This window comes from Helianthus annuus, chromosome 16 (genome assembly GCF_002127325.2).
Source record: "Helianthus annuus cultivar XRQ/B chromosome 16, HanXRQr2.0-SUNRISE, whole genome shotgun sequence".
NCBI classification, from domain to species: Eukaryota; Viridiplantae; Streptophyta; class Magnoliopsida; order Asterales; family Asteraceae; genus Helianthus; species Helianthus annuus.
Window position 1 is genome coordinate 181,516,838 of NC_035448.2, and position 20,146 is coordinate 181,536,983.

Consider the following 20,146-nt stretch of genomic DNA (forward strand, 5'->3'; position numbering starts at 1 on the left):
ATGTAGTAAAGCTAAAGCAAGTCCGAGTATCGAACCCACGAGACCCTACTGATTACGCTACGACTCTATCTAAACTAAGACTGACACGACATACTAAAATTGTTTATTAATTTGGGGGGGGGGGTTTCTAAAAATCCTAAATAAAATAATAAAAAATAATGCTAGAAGACTAGACACGAACTTGAACGAAGGTTTTGACCAGTGGTGATGAAGACTACCTAGGCTAGACGCAGGCTAAACTCAGGATGGATTTCTATTTGATAGTTTTGTGGTGTGGAACCGGGATCTTTAAATGCTAAACCTATTAAGACACCACTAAGCCCCTCAAACACTCTCAAGGTGATTCTTGTGGCACTACCTAGGATGTTATGCTCACCGGTTTTCTAGATTTTCCTTTCAGTCCTCTAGTTTCTTGAAAGTGCCTATGTAAGACGCTCTACCTTGCCGCGCGAACGTCTAAAGCAACTACGGGTTTTAATCTTGGCTTAATAGACAATGGAATGTTAAGTCCTTATAACTAAACCGAGACCTATTAATATCCTCGAGCCTTTCAGCGACGAGTCTAGCAGCACACTTGATTTTATTAAATTACCGAATATTGTTTCTAAGGTTACTTACGCGTTTTCACCCTAAAGGATTAGAGATTTATTATGTGATATAGACACTCACCAAAACCTAAAACCCTAGCCCGACTCTATTCCGTGATAAAGACCGTCACCAAGAATCGAACGAAGCAATAAACAATAATCAATCACAAGCACGCATACGCACCAAGTTAAATCCCCATAGCGTTTACAATATAAGAAAGATCCACAACCACGACAAAAATCAAATAAAAATCCAAACTTTATTATGCCATAGTCATTAGCCTAGGTAGTTAACGGTTTTTTAGTCGGAAATCATAATAAAAAACGTAAATAAAGTCATACTAAGTTCTGAATTCATCAAGTTATACAAATAAACGAACAAAGAACGAAAGATTAGGATAATAAAACCCGTGGTCTTCACTCTCGAACGCTTCTAAGGTATACCCGATGATTCCTTGCAATCCTCAAGCTTTCAAACCTTCAACAGCCTCTGATTTCTGCCTCCAGAACTCCAAATTCGTCCCCAAGTTCGTTCCTTCACGGCTGAGGATGATGATAACCTTATATAACTTTCAAAAACCCTACTAGCCGTTAGCTGTTGATTGGAGCGCACGTTCTAACAGTTAACGCGGCCCGCATGAGATATTCTGGTAAGTCTACGCGGCCCGCTTCATAAGCTCAAAACCGGAAACCATTTTTATAACTCTCGCGGCCCGCTTTGATATATGGGATAAGTTGATGCGGGCTGCCTGGACTTAAACAACTCTGAATTTTCTTTTTAAGTTAATGCGGCCCGCCTGGAGATCCTTATAAGCTTATGCGGCCCGCCTGGGAGCTCCAGTACTGCATTTTCTCTTCGTTTCAGCTCCCGACTCCTCGATTTCCGTTCCAGCCTTCCGCCTTTCTAGATTTTGGCTCGTTTTAGCTCCTTTTGGCTGTAAAGACCTGGAAACACAATTAAATCAAAAGTATGTACAATCTATCTAAAAACGACACTTAAAAACGAATAACTAACGACTAAAACCGACGCGAATACCAATGTATTTTACAATACATCAATTTGTGAAGACTTCTGGAGCTCCATAGCAGACCCAAGTCTTCCCTAGTCGTGCATAGGACTTTGGTAAGAACCCTTGACCTTCCTTAATTGAGTTTTTCATAGTTTATAGCTTAGAAGTCAAATCGTCGTAATTAACGGTTGACTTAACGATTAATCACTAATGGTCCAGTGATTAGTCGAATCAACGGTAGTTATATGTTGGTAATTATGTGGGCATTAAACCCTTAAAAGGGCACCCTCTGATTCCCATTCTAACTAGTTCAAATGTCGGGTCAAAGTTGCTTAGAAAAAGTCAACAGAATGCTAATTTTCGATTTAACGCATAATTAACAATGTAGATGGCTTGTAACCTGTTTTATCACTCGTATAACTTGATAATAGGTATAAGAACTGGTCTAAGCTTGTTTGATCCGACCATTTACTGTTTTGACCCGGTTCAGAACCGAAAGTCGCAAAACTTTGACTTTTGCTTTGACTTCAGTTCTGACCCGATTTAGTATGACTTAGATATGCCTTAGGACTCCCTTAGGACCAGGTTACATAATGGTATGACCCTCTGTGACTGGTTCGTTGTTTTTCCGAGTCGTTTGCACATTTCCGTTATATGCTTAAAAGTTGACCATAATGCCCTTTTGACCTTAAAACGAGAATTTTGGATATGTGAAAGGACAATAACCTTAGTTACTGATTTCTAAACATGTCCCTAAAATTTCATGTCAATTTGAGGTCTAGAATAGGAGTTATGCTAAATAGCGCAATTAAGAAACTTTTATTAATTAAACGGCGCAATTAGCATAAAGCCTATCTAAACCCAAATTTCGACACCAAACCTTTTACAAACTAATGTAATATAATATTTTGAGATTTTTAAAGATTTTTTAATTATTTTTAACCTGCTCATAACCTAAGGTTATGGCATTGATTCGGTAAATACCGATTATACCCTTTTCGGACATAAAATGAGTTCTACATAGTATTTTGACACGATTCCAGTTGCTACTGATTTTAAATAATAAATAAAGTATTTTGAACTTTATAACCTGATCAGAAAACTCAGATTTCCTGTATAACCCAGAAATCGCTTAAAACGACTTTATACGCATATTAAACGCATAGTTTGAGTTTAAAACCATTTTGTCAAGTAAGGCTTATTGCCTACTGATATAGCTTGTTAAAATAAGTGGTTTTACTAATTACTTCATACCCGAACATCAGAAGTATAAATAATCTCTTTTATAATCTTTAAAATGACCAAAAATACCCCTACGGGGCGTATTATGGGATTAAACTCGTTATGGGCATAATGGAAGGTATCCTACTGATATCACAACATATTTAGAGCATATTGACTCAGGAAACCTGTGTAAGACTCTTACGGTTACCCGTTACGCCATTTATGCGTTCGGTTCGGTTTATGTAACTAGTTTACATAAATTAGCCGAAACGGGTCAAACCTTGTCATTTTAATCTCGAAATCCAGAATGTGGTTGGATTACCCATATAATACAAGTCTTCAAACTTGTCGGGTCTAAATCACATTCTATTCCGGTCTTCGCTTATTCGTGCGTTCGAACCGTATCTTTCGTTAAAACTAACCGGTCTAAGTTTAGGCTTAATTAAAGACCCGTTATGTAACACCCCGTGTTTTCAAATGTCAAAGTCAAAGTCAAAGTCCAAGTCAACTTTGACTGTAATTAGTCGATTTTATGTTTAAATTGTATTATGTGAAGTAAGTGTTGTAATCAAGAAAGAACCAAAGTAATCGAATGTTTTATCGACGCGAACCGATTTACGACTGTGAATAGTAGGAAGTAACAATGCGATAAAGTTAACTAATCAGTAATCAAACCGATCTAACAATCATCGAACTCGAAACTCAAACTATGCGAAGTTGGTATTACATTACTTGTGTGTGCCTTATGTGTTACCTGTGCGTGTTTACTTTATGTTTTGGTGTCGTATTCAATCAAATCAATCGAAACTCGAAACTCAAATCGAATGCAATCGAAATCGAATTAAGGGGAATGATAACGTAAGGGTAGGATGTAATATAGATGATTGTATGTTAGATATAGTAGTTGGGACTGAAAGTAATTTGAATAGGAAACTCTATCGTACTTGTATCGTCTTCAATCGAAACCGAAATATCGAAAATCGTCGCACCGAACCCTCGAACCAGGCTGTTGATCGATCAGGCTATCAACCGATCGAGCAGCCCAGCCGATCGAACAGGTTGTTCGATCGAGCAGGCTGTCCGATCGGGGAAGCCTGGCCGATCGGCCAGCCCTTTCCTCTTTTGGAGCCTATAAATAGGGCTGTCATTGTCATCCTTTCCACTTTTGGAAAGCTCTGACCGACCAGCTCGTGCTCCTCCTTCTTTTCTCAGATTTCTTCCAATTCCGGTAAGTTTTCATCCTAAATCTTGTACGTTCTTGATCAATACACACTTCTACACCTTTCTATCTCTCGAATCTTGATTTCTAACCGTGAAATCATCAAGATCTAGGCATTCTAGGATGATGTCATCATGGTGTTCTTCAAGAACATCATGCTTTGGCCTCAATCCACCATGAATAGCTCGGATCTAACCGATTTCCACATAAACAAGCTAAGATCTACCAAAGATCTAAACATTTACATGGTGTGAAGGATTGAAAGAAGGATTCCAACTTTCTTTCAACTCTTTTACACTCAATGCCTTCGAAACCGGTTGAAACGGAGCTTGAACCAACATACAAATCATTCTAACAGTTGTGTGGTTCAAGATCCGGATTCTAACCACGAGGTTCACCGATTTCGGGTTAAACTTCAAACTCTAGTTCTGTACCGTTCGCCGGCCGGATATGGGTGATTCCTGTCCGAGCAAGGGGAAACAAGTAAGAATGAAGGTCCCATAGTTCAGCATGTTGTCAAACTACCTCAATAAAACGTCAAAATAATCAGAACAGCTGAGTGTTAGACGAGCAGGCCGACCAGGTCAGGATGCTGGCCGAACGGTCAGGCTGTTCGAACAAACAACCCAACCGATCGGACATACCAGCCGATCGACCAGGCCAGCCGATCGGCTAGCATGTGGCCCTACAACTTGACAACTTCATGAAGTATAGTATTGAACGAGGTACTGTTCGATCGAACAACTGTTTGTCAACATTACTCCTCGGATCATGAGATACTACGCTTCAACCTTTGATCGATTTCCGACTCGTTCGTCGTATTGGAATGCCACCCGATCGAGCATGATGTTTGATCGAGTCTGTTGTTCGATCGAGTGACATCCTACTGAGGACTATTGCAGAAGTGCCTAACCAATCGGTTATATCGGCCGATAGAACATGCTGTTCGATCGATCGACCTGAAAGGTAAGAACACTTCAGTGTTCTCAAATACTACAACGAAAACTTCAAAAGGTCAAACCATCATACACAAACGCATCTTACTCATAGGAAGAAACAATCCACTCGAACAGTCCAGCCGATCGAGCCTACCGGCCGATCGAACAGACTGCCCGAACGGATTGACTAGCCGAACGAACGACCCGTTCGATCGAACCTGCTGTTCGATCGACCAGGCTGTTCGATCCACTTACACTTGTTTCCAACTTACGTGTTATTCACCGTTATGCTATCGAACTGTTCAGGCTGACCCTACTCTCAAGCGCTCCCTTCAATCCATTAATCAATCGCTGTGAGTATACTCGATCCCTTTTTGCTTTTAGCACTTTTGGGTGTTACATACGTTACTTATCAAAATCACAATCGAATACACTACTCAGTTATTTGAACGCTAACCGAATTGCATGTACTACGTGACTAAATGAATGCTTGTTGATTGTGTTTACACGTGGAATGCTGTCTACCTCCCTTAACGACGTAGTACTATAGTTTGGACTCAGCACCCGTTCACACGGGGGTTGTTAAGGACAATTACTTGCATGAATTACGGTGGTAAACATGTATTGCGAACTGTCTCGGACGGTCAACCCGCAGTCATTGGTATCGATAGATCCATGTCGATAATTAACATGCTTCGTTTTCCTCTGTGTACGTGCTGGTTATGCGTAAACTATTCGAACTCTATATGCTATTATTAAACTTGTATGCTCACCTTTACATTATATGTATTGACTTTATTTTAACGTATGTGACAGGTGTTTAAGATGTTTGCTTGCTAGGAAAGCGAGGCTAGAATAAAGCTCTATAGGCCCCCAACAAATAGTTGTCTGTCAAGAAGGAGCAACTAGAGCATAGTTGTCTGTAGATCTTGTCAGGCTGGGTCTTTAGGAGCATTTGAACAATATTTATTTGTCTTATTTAAATCTGAGTTGTCGGAACAGAATATTTGACTAATTGTTATCTGTAATAATTTGTTTGTTATTTGGGACACGGTATGGGACGTGTTATTTAAACTAAATAGTGATAATAATTGTTATGGAAACTTCTGGACAATCTGTTTCGCTCAGTGCCATGCCCCGATGATTCCGCCATTGGTTGGGGTGTGACACGTTAGGATTCTAATAGGTTATTATAACCCTTCGTTCCAGAATAGGAGACCTGGTAAAAGCTACCGCACTTGCTATTTGTGAATTGATACTTGCAAAGGTAAATACTTTTAACTTATTTCCCTATACGGGCTTGGGGTACGGTATATAGAATACCGCTTGGTCCAGCATTGAATTTTTAATCGATTAGAGGTTAAATTATTGACATGCTTTGTTTTAAAATGTTTTGTTTGCTTAAAGCCTTTGGGGGGTTAATGACCATGTCCCGGATATCCTTGGCATCATCTTACGAGATGGCCACGACTTGAGCACGGGGTGTAGGCGTACACCCGTCAGTGCATAAATGAATAAATAAATAATGTGGTGTGTCTATTGATCTTTAACCCGGTCTACGGAACGGGCTACTGAACGCATAAGAAACATGTAATTCGTTTACAAGTATTATATTCAAATAATTATCCCAAGTTATAAAAGTTTGTGCCACGTGCATTCAAATCAATTTTATTAAACCTTTTCAAAAGTGTCGGTTGAATGTATTTACCAGTGTAAACTGACGTATTTTCCCCAAAAGGTTAAGTGCAGGTACTATGCGAACTAGGCTGGCTTTCTCCTAGCGTCCCCAATAAGTCTCGCAAGCTTGGATGTCAACTGTTGAACAATATTTCCTATTTATTTTTGATCCCCCTGTGGATTATTTTCAACTGTTTGTGATACATGATATTACAATAACATTCGGTTGAAATATATCTATTTTTTTTGTTTCCGTTGTGCATTTAAATATTGTGTTGTTTGACTGTAATGTTACCAACTACGTCACGGTAATCCCCCACCGGGCCCACCGGTGACACGTGTGGAAATCGGGGTGTGACATTAAAATATAATACTTCATTTACGTGATATGCACGTGAGGGGATTTAACTTAAAAAGATAATTGGGTTTGGATGACAGGACACAGTCTGTTGATATGTTTAAACATAAAAAAACATATAGCGTAATTTTTATAGTTAAAGGACACCGCGTGAAGAAATATCGAAACATAAAGGACGAAAGTGCAATTTAGCCTTACTACTACTGATGCTGCTGCTGCTGCTGTCGCTGCTGCTGCTGCCGCCACGACCGCCACCACCGCCACCACTGAGTTAATACCTAATAGTTTTAAATAAGCCTAAGATATAAATTTATGTTTTATATGAGTTTTTTAATAAGTTATACCTCTTGAGATTGATAGTTTTAAATGAGCCTAAGATATAAGTTTATGTTTTATACGAGTTTTCTTTTATTTTTTTAAAAGTATATAACATATTTTTTAAATGTGCCCCCGAATAAAATGTGTCATGGCTCATGGTCCTCCCCGCCCACGCCAAGGGCCCGACTCTAGTTCCTAGGCTCGGTTGATCCCTCGGTACGTCAAATACGAGTCAGGGATGAAGTGGTTTGAGGTTCCGAGGTTTAATGTGATACACTGCATCAATGCACAGCTGGAGGATGACGAAGATACGATGGTGATGGTGGCGTCGAACATACGGTGGAACATATGTTGGAAGGAATGGATTTGATATATGTATCGGTGGAGAAAGTAAAGATAAGTTTGAAAACCAGAATGGTATCCCAACACCCGGTTTTAACCCGGAATATTAACTTTGTTGTTAACAATCCGACATTTGTCACCGTAAAAAATAGGTTCGTTATTAACGCATTATATAACTCAATTTCGCTTATAGATTACTCGTCTAGCTTAAAAAAACAGGGTGTTATGCGGTTTTGTTCAATTAAAAGGTTATCTGGTTGGTCTCTGGTTCGCCGGAAAAATGAAGGTGGCAGCGACGGTCTATTTAAGTGCTTCCAGCGACGACACGTAGTGGAGTAAGGAAGAAGATAGAGATGGAGTGGCTGGGCCCATTATATTTAATTATTTTTAATTACAAATGGTTTTGGTCATTTGATAAGAATTAACAGGGTGTGTTGAATTAAAAGCAATGTTATAAGAATCGCTGAACGCTAGTCGGCCGGTGGGGTCCCGATTAGCGATTAATCGAGATTGATTGGATTGAGACTTTATATGTAATTTTCAGTTATATTTGTATACACAGATATTTTTATATGTATTTTTTAAGTAGACATGTTTTAACACCTTAAACTCACATTTTCAACTAGATATGACTAATTGTCGGAATTTACATGTTTCGTTCAAAAATCTGGCCAGAGTTTTGGTTGAAATCGCTAGAATGCCACTAATTTTTGGCCAATTATGTCTGGATTTAACCACTCTTGACTGCCTACTAAATAATTGGCCAATTAGATAAAAAAATACTCCATGAACCCCCAACTAGCGATTAATGAAAGACTAGTCGGTATTTTTACAGCCATGATTAAAAGTATTAAAACTTGAAACACAGAGTGTTAAATGTGAACGAAGCATGATAGTTAAAACAAACCTAACATACGAAAACTGTATTTACTACATATACATTTAAAGTGGAGGGCAATAGTATTGTTTGGTTATTGGCCAAAAATGGCGGTCATGGTTTGGTTTGTTTTTTTGTTTTTTTTTTTTAATTTAGCATATGATAGTTATCTGTAACTAAAAAAAGGAGATGCAGAAAAGTGTCAAGCAGCGGTTTACCACTTTTTCATTTGTTCTGTCAAATTATAATTTTATTCCCAGCATAAAAGTTCGATTTTGCCATCAACTAAAAACTAGGATTTTACTCTCAGTTCAAAATAAAATAATGTTTTTGCCCCCAGCTATAGTCATGCCAAATTACGATATTATCTCCAGTTTAAAATTACGATTTCGCCTTCAGCTCAAAATATAATTTTGTTTTTGCCCCTAGATAAAAATACGATTTTGCCTTAGTTAAAAATTACGATTTTAACCCCCCCCCCATCAATTACCTAAAAACAAATGCAAAGGTCGGCGGGAATAGTGCCTCCAATTGATTGGAGGAAAGGGGCGGCAAGGGGAATAGTGTCAGGCAGTGCCTGGCACTTCCCTATTGGCCCAATTAATTTATGATTTTATCCCCGCTTTCAAATTATGATTTTGCCGTCCGTTCAAAATTACGTTTTTACCCACAGTTAAAAATATATTTACCCTTTTACCCCCAGCTCAAAATTACGATTTTGCCCTCGGTAGAAAAAATACGATTTGACCCTCAGCCAGAATTACGGTTTTGCCTCAGTTCAAAATAAAAATATGTTTTTCCCCTAGCTAAAAATTACGATTTTACACCAGTTTATTATTTTACACCCACTTTAAAATTACGTTTTTCGGCTCCAGTTTAAAATTACGTTTTGCTCCCCCCCCCCCCTAAAAATAAACATATGCTTTTGCCCCCCGCTAAAAAATACGATTTTACCCTCATTTCAAAAATACGTATTCGCCTCAGTTCAAAATAAAAATATGGTTTTCCGCTGGTTTAAAATTACGATTTTACCATCGGTTCAAAATTATGATTTTCTCCCCAGTTCAAAATAAAATATAGTACTGTTTGTTTAATTGGTTGAGAATTATTCGGTCATCGTCCCGCAACGCGGGCGGCGGACATCAACTAGTTTTACTCTAAAAAGTGTGAAATTAACTGACCCGACCCATGATAACGGGTCAAAAGTTTAACCCCGACCTGACCTGACCCGGCCCACAACATACATGTAATTATTTAAACATAGAAATAGATGAGGCGGTTGCACCCCTTAACCTTCCATAGATGCGTGTATCGTCCTCCCTATATATCCAATCCTTCATCTCGCCCCCCTGAAGCCCTACCTGCAAATCTCCAAGGGTACTTGAGAAAATATATCCACTTTCGTACTTCCACAATCCATACAAGGTACTTCCTTCTTTCCCCCTTTTTCTTCAATCATTTAATTCTCCACAACTATATAAACGGACCCTGTTTCACATATTCATTCGTTACCCACCCCCATTCATAATGACTCGACTAAACTCAAAATTAGTTCCAACCCTTTTTGTTTTTCGACGATTAATGCCGTTTCGCATCTGGGTTTTGTTTCGCATCACAGATTTGTAGGGTTTGAGTTTTTCTTGATTTTGCTGTTTCTTTTGGGGTTCTTTGATCTTTATTGGTTGTTTTTGTTTGTTTGATAATGTATTTAGTGAATGTGACATGAAGTTTTTAGTTCTTAATTTGTGGGTGTGGGTTAATTTGTTAATTTAGTTTGTTCTGTTTATGGGATTTTGATTGTAATCTTTTGTAATGTCACCCGAAAAGTATACGAGTTGTATAAGCATATACGAGTTATACATATACGACTCATATATCTTTTTTACATGAACTATATGACTCGTATACAAATATACAAGTCGTATATCTTATATTTACATGAACTACACGACTCGTATACAATTATACGAGTCCGTATATAGACACCTCACCCGACAAAGCATATATGACTTGTACACGCGCATACATGAGTCGTATATTGGGTGTACGTATATTAGGACCTCAATAATTGTCTTGTAATTGGTTTAATATTTGTTTACAGAGATGGCAATTGTGCCATCGAAGAAGATGATTGCTATTTGCCACTACGGAGGGGAGTTTGAAACGTATGAAGATGGGTTAATGTCGTATAGTGGTGGGGAAGCTTACGCTGTTGATCTTGAAGTTGATATGCAGTTGAGTGGTTTCAAGCAAGAAGTAGCTGAAACTATTGATTCAAGTGTGGATGGGATGTTAGTGAAGTATTTTTTGCCTGGAAATAAGAAGAATTTGATTACGGTTTCTAAAGATAAGGACTTTCATCGGATGGTGAATTACTATAAAGAAGCTGATCAGTTTGAGGTGTTTATATTGAAAGAATCTCCGCCTGCTAAGAAGAAGCCTGTTCGTAGGTAATCTCCATTGTCTGGCCTTTCAAAACTTTCATATGTATGCGCTTGTTTGTATATGAATATGCATAGTACATTTTGATGATTGTTTTGTACTTTTATATATATGATCATTGCTAGTAGAGAATCACAACAATTGGTCAAAAGTTTTTTGATAAAGTGATTATGATTCTATAGATTTTTTAAGGTCAAAATGTCACAAGAAAACTGATTATGGAAATAAATATTTGTTTACCTTATATCTCTAGCTAGGTCTGCAAACGAAACCGTTCAGTGGGAAGTTCGTTTGTGTTTGTTCGTTGATAACGAACACAAATTTTGTTCGTTTAGTTAAATGAACGAATATGAACAGAGGTTGTGTTCGTTCATTTAAGTTCGTGAACGTTCAGTAATGTGTTCGTTTATGTTCGTTTGCGTTCGATAGTTCATTAGTGTTTTAAATTTTTGTATTTTATTTAAATACTTCAAAATTCCGATAAATAATATATTAATAAGTATCAGTGTATTATATATATTCCGTTCATGAACACTTGTTTATGTTCGTTTGTGTTCGCGAACGTTCGTTTGTGTGCGTTACCTAAAATTAACAAATGAACACAAACGGACACAAACAGAAAATCTTGTTTGGTAAGTGTTCAAACCCTCCTTGCATGAGTTTCCTTTGGTTTATTCGGTCTCTTTATAGGGAAAATGAACGCTTATAAACTTATAAAGATCATATAAAGATCATTCTAACGGTTTTCTATTTTGTTTTTGTTAATTTATACACATAGACCGCAAAAGAGACCAGCAGAGACACAAGTGGTGGCCGTTTTACCGCCTGCTGACCTGGGCCCCGCAAATGTAATCCCGCTTAACGAAGTTATGGACAACGACACCACCAATTCGATCACTCCAATTCCCGACCCAGTTCCCATCGATCCTTTTCCTATGCCTATAACCAATCACGAGCAACCCATAGCCGCTAAACAATGGGAGAATCTTATAACAGGTGTCGGTCAAAGATTCCATTCGTTAGCTGAATTCCGGGAGGCGTTAAGGAAATATTCAATCGCTCACGGGTTTAACTACATGTACAAGAAAAATGAAAATCAACGGGTGACTGTAAAATGCAAATCGGACAATTGTCCATGGCGTATTCACGCATCGAGATTATCGACAACGCAGTTGGTTTGTATTAAAACGATGAGACCGACTCATACGTGTCAAGGTGGTTTGATAAAACCCGCTTTTCGAGCGACAAGAAGTTGGGTTGGAAATTTGATAAAAGAAAAGGTTAAAGATTCTCCAAAGATTAAGCCAAAAGACATCGCCAATGATCTTAAACGTGATTACGGAATCGAGCTTAATTACTCACAAGCAAGGCGTGCTAAGGAGTATGCACGAGAACAGCTTTTAGGTTCTTATAAAGACGCGTATAGTGAATTACCATATTTTTGTGAAAAAATAATGGAAACGAATCCAGGAAGCCTCGCTAAGTTTAGTACGCACGAGGATTTAAGTTTTCATCGTCTTTTCGTCTGTTTCCACGCCTCGATTTCCGGTTTCATACAAGGATGTCGGCCTCTGCTTTTTCTCGATAGCACGCCTTTGAATTCGAGATACCAAGGAATGTTGTTGACCGCCACTGCAGCAGACGGTAATGACGGGGCGTTCCCGGTGGCGTTTGCGGTTGTTGATGAGGAAACCGACGAGAACTGGCACTGGTTTTTAAGCGAATTTAAAAACTTGGTTTTGGGACACGGGCCGATTACGTTTGTGGCCGACTTTCAAAAGGGTTTACGGGAATCTTTGCCGGATATATTTGGCGGTGAATGCTATCACGCTTATTGTTTAGGTTATTTAGCGGAGAAATTAAATAAAGATTTAACGGGCCATTTTTCACACGATGCGAGAAGACTTATGGTTGAGGATCTGTATGCCGCTGCTCATGAACCGAAACTCGAGGGTTTTAAAAAATATACGGAAGATATAAAAGCGATTTCACCGGAAGCGTACAATTGGATTATAGGAAGCGAGCCGGATCACTGGGCTAATGCGTTTTTCGGAGGTTTACGGTACAATCATATGACTTCGAATTTTGGTCATTATTTTTACTCGTGGGTATCGGAAGCAAACGAATTGCCAATAACTCAAATGATCGATGAGTTAAGGAGTAAATTGATGCAATTGATATACGCACGTAGAGTTGAATCGAGTCAGTGGTTGACCCGATTAACACCGTCTATGGAGGAAAAGTTAAAAACCGAGATCTTAAAAGTAAGTTCGGTTCAAGTGTTACGGACACACGGAAGTAAATTCGAGGTTCAATTTGGTGGCATTAACGATATTGTTGATATTGAAAATTGGGACTGTAGTTGTAAAGTGTGGTTGTTGACTGGACTGCCTTGCTGTCATGCTATCGCGGTTTTGGAAAATTACGGTAGGAGCCCGTATGATCATTGTTCGAGATTTGTTCATGTTGAAATGTACCAGTTGGCGTATGCAGATTCTATTAACCCTATACCGAATATAGAAAGATCGATGGATATTGAATTGGATGACGGTACGATTCTTGTTACTCCTCCACCGACTGCTCGGACACCAGGCAGAACAAAGATAAGGAAGGTTGCACCGGGTCAGGTTGGGCCCGCTGACTTTCTTAAGCGTCAACTTCAATGTGGAAAGTGTAAAGGCCTTGGTCACAATAAGAGATCGTGCAAGTATGCTTTTCTTTCTTGACATGTTTGGTCATGGGTTTAAAATACGATTCTTCTACCGTTAAAACATTCTTATTATTACTTTACTATATCTTAATAAAGGAATTGTAATGAACAGTGATTTTAAAATTACTGTATCTTAATAAAGGAATTGAATTATAGTTTTTTTAATACTTTTATTATTTTAATATTATAATTAGGGAAATTGGCCTGTAATAATCTCACCTAGACCTTATTGGCCATTAATAATCCCACCTCAGAATATTCCCCCCACCAGTTCCACTTTTCACCTATTTTTCCTACAATGGTCCCCCGTTAAAAAACCTTAACGGAGTTAAGTATTTTTCCAAATTACAAATAGAGAAAAATGCCCGGATAGTCCCTGTGGTTTCGCCTTTTTTCACCTATAATCCCCAACTTTCTAAAATTACCTGAATAGTCCCCAACTTTTCATTTTTTGTTCCCGGATAGTCCCTAGATCTAACTTCAGTTTGTTTACTCTGTTAAGGGGGTGTGAAATGACAAAAATACCCTTTCCTTAAAAGGCCAAACCATAGGGACTATCCGAGCATCTTCTTCATTTTTATTTATAAACCTCCCCCCCTTCATCTTCAACCTCCACCCACCATCACCCTCCTCCACCCTCCACCATCACCGCCACAATTTTGATTTCAATTTGGTACAAAATGCATTAAATAGTAACACAAACAATCAAACATCTAAAGGCTTATGCATCATAACTTCTGGCACAATAAATTGAGCACGAGTCATTCTGAACAAAACTTGGTGTTTTCAAGTCCACAAACCCAAAGACCACGCCGTATACGAGCTCAAATTTTCAGGTTTTCAGTAGCTGCAAATCATTAATTTTGTTAGTTTTTCACATAAATAATCCAAAGTAACGAGCATAAAAATGAAAACGAATTTTGTGTTTGTACCCCCAACCTCTCCACCACCTTAAACCCACCACACAACACCCACTTACCTCTCTAAATCATCGGCCGGCCACCACCATTGCTTGGTGGTGGCGCACGACGGCAACGCAGGAGAGAGAGGAGAGAGAGAGAGAGAGAGAGAGCGCGCATCGGGGAAAGAGGAACGACGGCGACAGCGGCGCCACCGTCTGCGGGGCGGCGGTGACTTACCGGAAGTACCGGCGGTGCAGTAAACGAGGATGAAGATCATGCCGCCGAAAGCCCAAGCGATGCCGAGGATGCCAACGCCGCCGCATGGGTCGGTTTCTTTTTTGCAGCCGATGACGGTGGCGACGGTGACGTAGAGGAAGAGTAGGGTGGCGACAAACTCTGCTATGAGGGCTCGGTAAAAGGACCAGAGCTTCAGCTCCGCCATGTCAAGGAGGGGTGCTGGTGGTGGGTCGACATAGTCTCGCCTTGCTGTTTCTCCGATTTCGCTTACTTCTTTCGACATTTCTGTAGAGAAAATGTGGTGTTCTGTTTCATTGTCTACAACTAAGGTGAGTGGAAGTTGTGGTCTGAGATTACAGAGAAAGAGGAAGAAAGTGGGAGAAGAAGGGTTGGGTAGATGGTGGGGCTCTTCTTTATTAGTTTTTTAATATTAAGGGTATTATAGTCATTTTACACCAACTTAACTGAGAAAAGTAACCTCCATCCACGTCAGGGACTATCCGGGAACAAAAAATGAAAAGTTGGGGACTATTCAGGTAATTTTAGAAAGTTGGGGACTATAGGTGAAAAAAGACGAAACCACAGGGACTATCCGGGCATTTTTCTCTTACAAATAGATTTTTTAGGGCTTTTGATTAGAACGACAATACGAGTCCGTTGATGTAAAACTTGCCTCGAAACGGTGCTCCAAACGATGAAAACGACGCTTCAATTCGGGTGTTTAAATTTCCAATTAACCAAAATCAAGTCACTTGGAGCACCATTTCGAAGTAAGTTCTACATCAATGGACTTGTGTCATCGTTCTGATCAAAAGCTCTTAGAAATCTGTTTGTAATTTGGAAAAAAGCTTAACTCCGTTAAGTTTTTTTTAACGGGGGACCATTGTAGGAAAAATAGGTGAAAGGTGGGACTGGTGGGGGGAATATTCTGAGGTGGGATTATTAATAGCTAATAAGGTCAAGGTGGGATTATTACAGGCCAATTCTCCTTATAATTATAATAATAGTTATTTTCTTTATTTTTTAACTTTAATCCTTTTTTCAATATCAGGGGTTGGGATAAACTTGGTGTCAACCGTATCGTATCGAAAATACTGGTACGGTCCTGTTCGGTATCACTATTAAAAATATAACTGAAAATGAAACAGTTCAGACGAGTCAAAAGACCCAAAGTGCATTAAAATGCATTGCAACCTTGTAAATTGCTGGATTAATATCTTGGTAGTCTAGTTTTTCAACTGTTTTTTTATTATATTTGTTTTTCAAAAATATAACCTGTTTTTGTGGTTAACGGGTTGGTTTTGTTTTCAGAGAGGTTCATGAGCAGTATGCAACAACTTCTTGAAGGGGTGATGATTTTGGTGGATCGTAATCGCTCTTTTTGGGTCAAGATTTATAACTTCATTTTGAATTTCTTGGCGATTATAGATGTAAATGTTGATAGTGGTTTCATAGGCAGGGTTTTTGAGGTTAATTTTCTGGTATAACCTATTGATCAATACAGGGTTGGTTATTTTTGGCCTCTATGAAGTAGTTGATAAAGAGGTATTTTTTTGTCAAGCAATAGCATTGTACTCTTGGTGACCAAGATATACTTTCACCTTTAAATGGCTTTTGATATTTTTGGTTTTCTGGCGCCAGATGCTGTGGACCTACTTAGTCGAGTTCAAAGGGTCATGCATAGTAATGTTATGACTCCGAGATCTATGTACGTAGTTTTTAAAACATTTAGTTTTGTTATTCAAAACGGGGTAGCGGCGCAGTTTGTTACCCGTTTACCAATTATCTCGATGTAAATTCATAAAACGACTTTAAAACCATAACTTCATCAATCTGTAAGTGTGAAAACACATTATTTATAGATGCGTTCTTTAAATAATATAAACCTGAAATATTTCTTTTCCAAGTTAAATCTGTGGTTTGGAACGTGATTATCAGAATTTGTTGGAGCCATGGAATTATTTATTGATGTAATTGGAGGATAATTTAAGTATAGCTTACGCTCGTTAATTTGTTTATTATAACTCGTTATGATCTATTTACAACTTGAATCACCCCATTTAAAACTTGTGAGTTGTTTACAACCAGCTAATCCTTTTTGGCCTTGTTATGACACTAGTAAATATATTATTGTGTTCGACTATGAATGTGAATGGGGTGATTGGATGTTGTTTGGGAGTTGATTATCTAATTACAAAAAAACTATATATGATTGATTTGTTGTTTCGAAAGTTATGAATATGATTGGACAAGTTTTAACAAAATACTAGCTTTGTGCCTTTGTCTATGATGAAGTCAAAGTCAGCATTCACACTTCAAATGTTTTAAATTGATTTTTAATAACCTGTTGTAATTTTTAAAGCAATTATTTGAATTGTCATTTGTCAACCTTTTCAAACATGTTTTTTTTAGTAACTAGTAGTAGGACTCGTGTGATCACACGGGTAGCTTTAACAACCATCGAAATAGATTATAATACATCATTTAAATTGTTTGTATTTAGTTACATATCTTTATAAAACAATGTTAAAGGCAATATGTATTAGAACATAAAAATTTTATTACTGTGTTATGAAAAAATTATTAGCTAAGGTTTGATATAGAAATAATGTAACTAATTGATAATATGTTGTCTAAAATGAAAGCATGACCTAATTTTATGTTGTCTAATAATAAAAAGATCACCTACTTTAAATAACCAAATGTTATTGAACAATTCAATAAAGCCCATATGTTTGATCCTTTTAACATTAATCATGGGTTAGAGTTTAAAAGCCCATTATTAATATACCAACTGAATTGAAAAATGAAATATTTAGTGTACTACAACTGTAAATAACTCACTTCTATTTACATAATGTAAAAACAATATGTCACCAATGCACAAACTTTCATTAAAACCAGTCTTATTTGGCCCAAAGAAAACTTGTTCTTACCTAAGTGTAACAAACGGGTTTTCTTTAATGAATGAGATCAAAATACATCTTACATTCTATTAAAAAGAATTTGTTTAATAAAATCTTATCTATTAATTTATTAAAAGTTAAAAAGAAAAGAGATTCATTTATAAAATTTCTTAATAAATAACAAAAAGTTTATTTCTAAAAAAAGAGTGATTATAAATCAAATATAAAAAAGATTGATTAGTTAGATCACTCTTTTTAAGAATCCTGATCAAATAGATTAAATAGGATTTTATAAACAAATATTAACAATCTCAATACAACCTTCATCAACAACTCTCCTTCACAAGGCAACTCTTCACTTTCTTCTCCATCATTGGCGTCTGCGATCAGAGGTTTGAAGATTTCTATCAGGTAATACAATTTGTTATCTTCGGTATTTTACTTTCCTGGTTTTACATTTGAGTTTGGGTTTCTTGATTTCGATTAAATGCTTGAAAAAAATAATGTGGTGATGTTGAAATAGATATTGTTTGTGATTCCAAGCATTATAATAGAAAATGTATTTTCGGATTGCTTGTGGAATTCATCTGTAAAACTTCTACAATCGGTTTATAGTGTTGATATATCTGATTTGTAAGCGAATAGAGTGTTGATTGTTTAAAAAATTGATGTTTCAAGTTGGGAAAAAGAGGGATCTTTGGAAATTTAATATAATATAGTTGGTAGTGGGGACCGAGTTGCAGTAGAAAGATATGACTTTGTCCTAGAAAGTGTTAAAGGTTATTTTAGGGCTTACATAGTATGTTTTTCAAATAAAACTCGTTTTTTGTTAAACTGTTTGATTTTTTTTTTTAATTTCAGATGGATTTATGATAATTCTAAATGTCAGTGGAATGAAGGAAGTAACCCAAGGATTGGTAAGATACATTCTTAGAATTGTGTTTATATTGAGAGAATACACTTAAATGTCAGTAAATGTATTCTATGTATAGGAATTACCGAATATATTAAGTAATCACATACCAAGAGATTGTCAATTGATAAAGTTGGTTGATTACTTGGGGGTTAAGTATAAAGTTTGTGTACAAAACATGGGTCATAGAAATAAAAAGATACATGGTTCTCAATGGATACGGTTTGTTGAATCTCACAAACACAAGAATATAGCGAAGCTTTGTTTCAAAAAAAACTGAAAGAAGCCAAATTTGAAGTATCTGTTCTGAGCAATGAGGGTTTTGAAATAAGAAAGGATGACAACGGAAAAGATTATGTGCATGGTTGCTTGGTACGTGCTTCGGAGGAAACATACTATAAGCAGGTTAAAGTTTGCTATCTTGTTTTTATATTCTGTCAGTATCTATTTTTTTGAAAATAAAGTTATAATATATATGTTGGATTGTTTGTAAAATGTAATATAATGTTTCTGAAATGTATCAAAATTGTAGGATTTACCGCATGGATTGCTGTGGTTGTTGTCAGATAGGCAAGTAAAGATTGATCACTTACTTGCAAAAGTACACGGACCTAAACAAAGTTCAACGGTTGATGTGTGTTATGTTTTCACTCCGGAAAATCCAAAAGGTTTAGCTGCTGGTTTTATGGGCTCAGGATGGACCACATTTTGCTTTGAGAATGAAATTGAGGAGGGCTGCCAGTTGTTGTTTCAATGGATGGGAAGTACCGCAGCAGACCATTTTAACTTCAATGTTAACATTTTCAAAAAAAATGGGGTAGGACTGCAAGTAACGGCTGAACATCAATGCAGCCGTAGCAACCACAGACACAACAAAAGGCGTCCCACATACAAGAAATAGATTCAATATCATGTGATAAAGACAAACTTCCTGGTATTTACATAACAACTTTTCTTTTTATAAGTTATTTTCATTATAATTTTGTCTTTAACTATTACTTAAACTAACGGTTATGAAGAATGAATAGTACTACCATATTGATTTACTTTTACAGACGATACCAAAGAAGTTTGTAAGAAACAACCAGCTAAATAGGTACGGTTGTGCAGTTTTGTCATTTGGTCATGTGAAGTTTCTTGTACCCCTACGTGTCAGAAAAGAAAAGATGATAGACAACCTGCTGATGACACCCATCTGGTAATGGTTACGGACTAGCATGAGATTCTGGCTAAAACGGGAATGTCTGTGGACAAAGTATTGAGGTTTGAGCTGGTAGAAGAAAAAAGTGTGATAGGTGGCAAAGTACATTTTGAAGTTTGTTAATATGTTTTATGGTCATGTTTTTAGGATTTATTGCTTTATCTTTTGATGGTTATCCTAGGTGGACAAATTTGGTTTTCTTAAGTAGAACTTTAACAGTCACGTACCGTTACGATGTTATTGTAATTTTGTTTTTGGGATGTGTAACAGATATAACTAAATTCG

General features: G+C 37.3%; 1 protein-coding gene across 2 annotated transcripts; it reads left to right on the forward strand.

Moving 5' to 3' along the window:
* Positions 1–9,837: 9,837 nt before the first annotated feature.
* LOC110918313 lies at positions 9,838–16,461 on the forward strand. 2 transcript variants are annotated; one of them, XM_022162647.2, is made up of 4 exons: positions 9,838–9,975; positions 10,652–11,000; positions 11,771–13,699; positions 16,153–16,461. In XM_022162647.2, the coding sequence occupies exons 2-4, from the start codon at positions 10,654–10,656 to the stop codon at positions 16,184–16,186; spliced, it is 2,310 nt and encodes a 769-aa protein (XP_022018339.1). In that variant the 5' UTR covers positions 9,838–9,975; positions 10,652–10,653; the 3' UTR covers positions 16,187–16,461. The 2 variants fall into 2 exon arrangements, with proteins under 2 accessions (XP_022018339.1, XP_022018340.1); XM_022162648.2 differs by lacking the exon at positions 9,838–9,975 and adding an exon at positions 10,008–10,172.
* The last annotated feature ends 3,685 nt before the right edge of the window (positions 16,462–20,146 follow it).

What these genes read in the sequence shown, in the direction of transcription:
- LOC110918313 (XM_022162647.2), top strand. Translation starts at nt 10,654, where the DNA reads ATGGCAATTGTGCCATCGAAGAAGATGATTGCTATTTGCCACTACGGA. An exon ending in AAGAAGAAGCCTGTTCGTAG is followed by an intron (nt 11,001 to 11,770) that starts GTAATCTCCATT and finishes TTATACACATAG; the next exon opens with ACCGCAAAAGAGACCAGCAG. An exon ending in CACAATAAGAGATCGTGCAA is followed by an intron (nt 13,700 to 16,152) that starts GTATGCTTTTCT and finishes TTTTGTTTTCAG; the next exon opens with AGAGGTTCATGAGCAGTATG.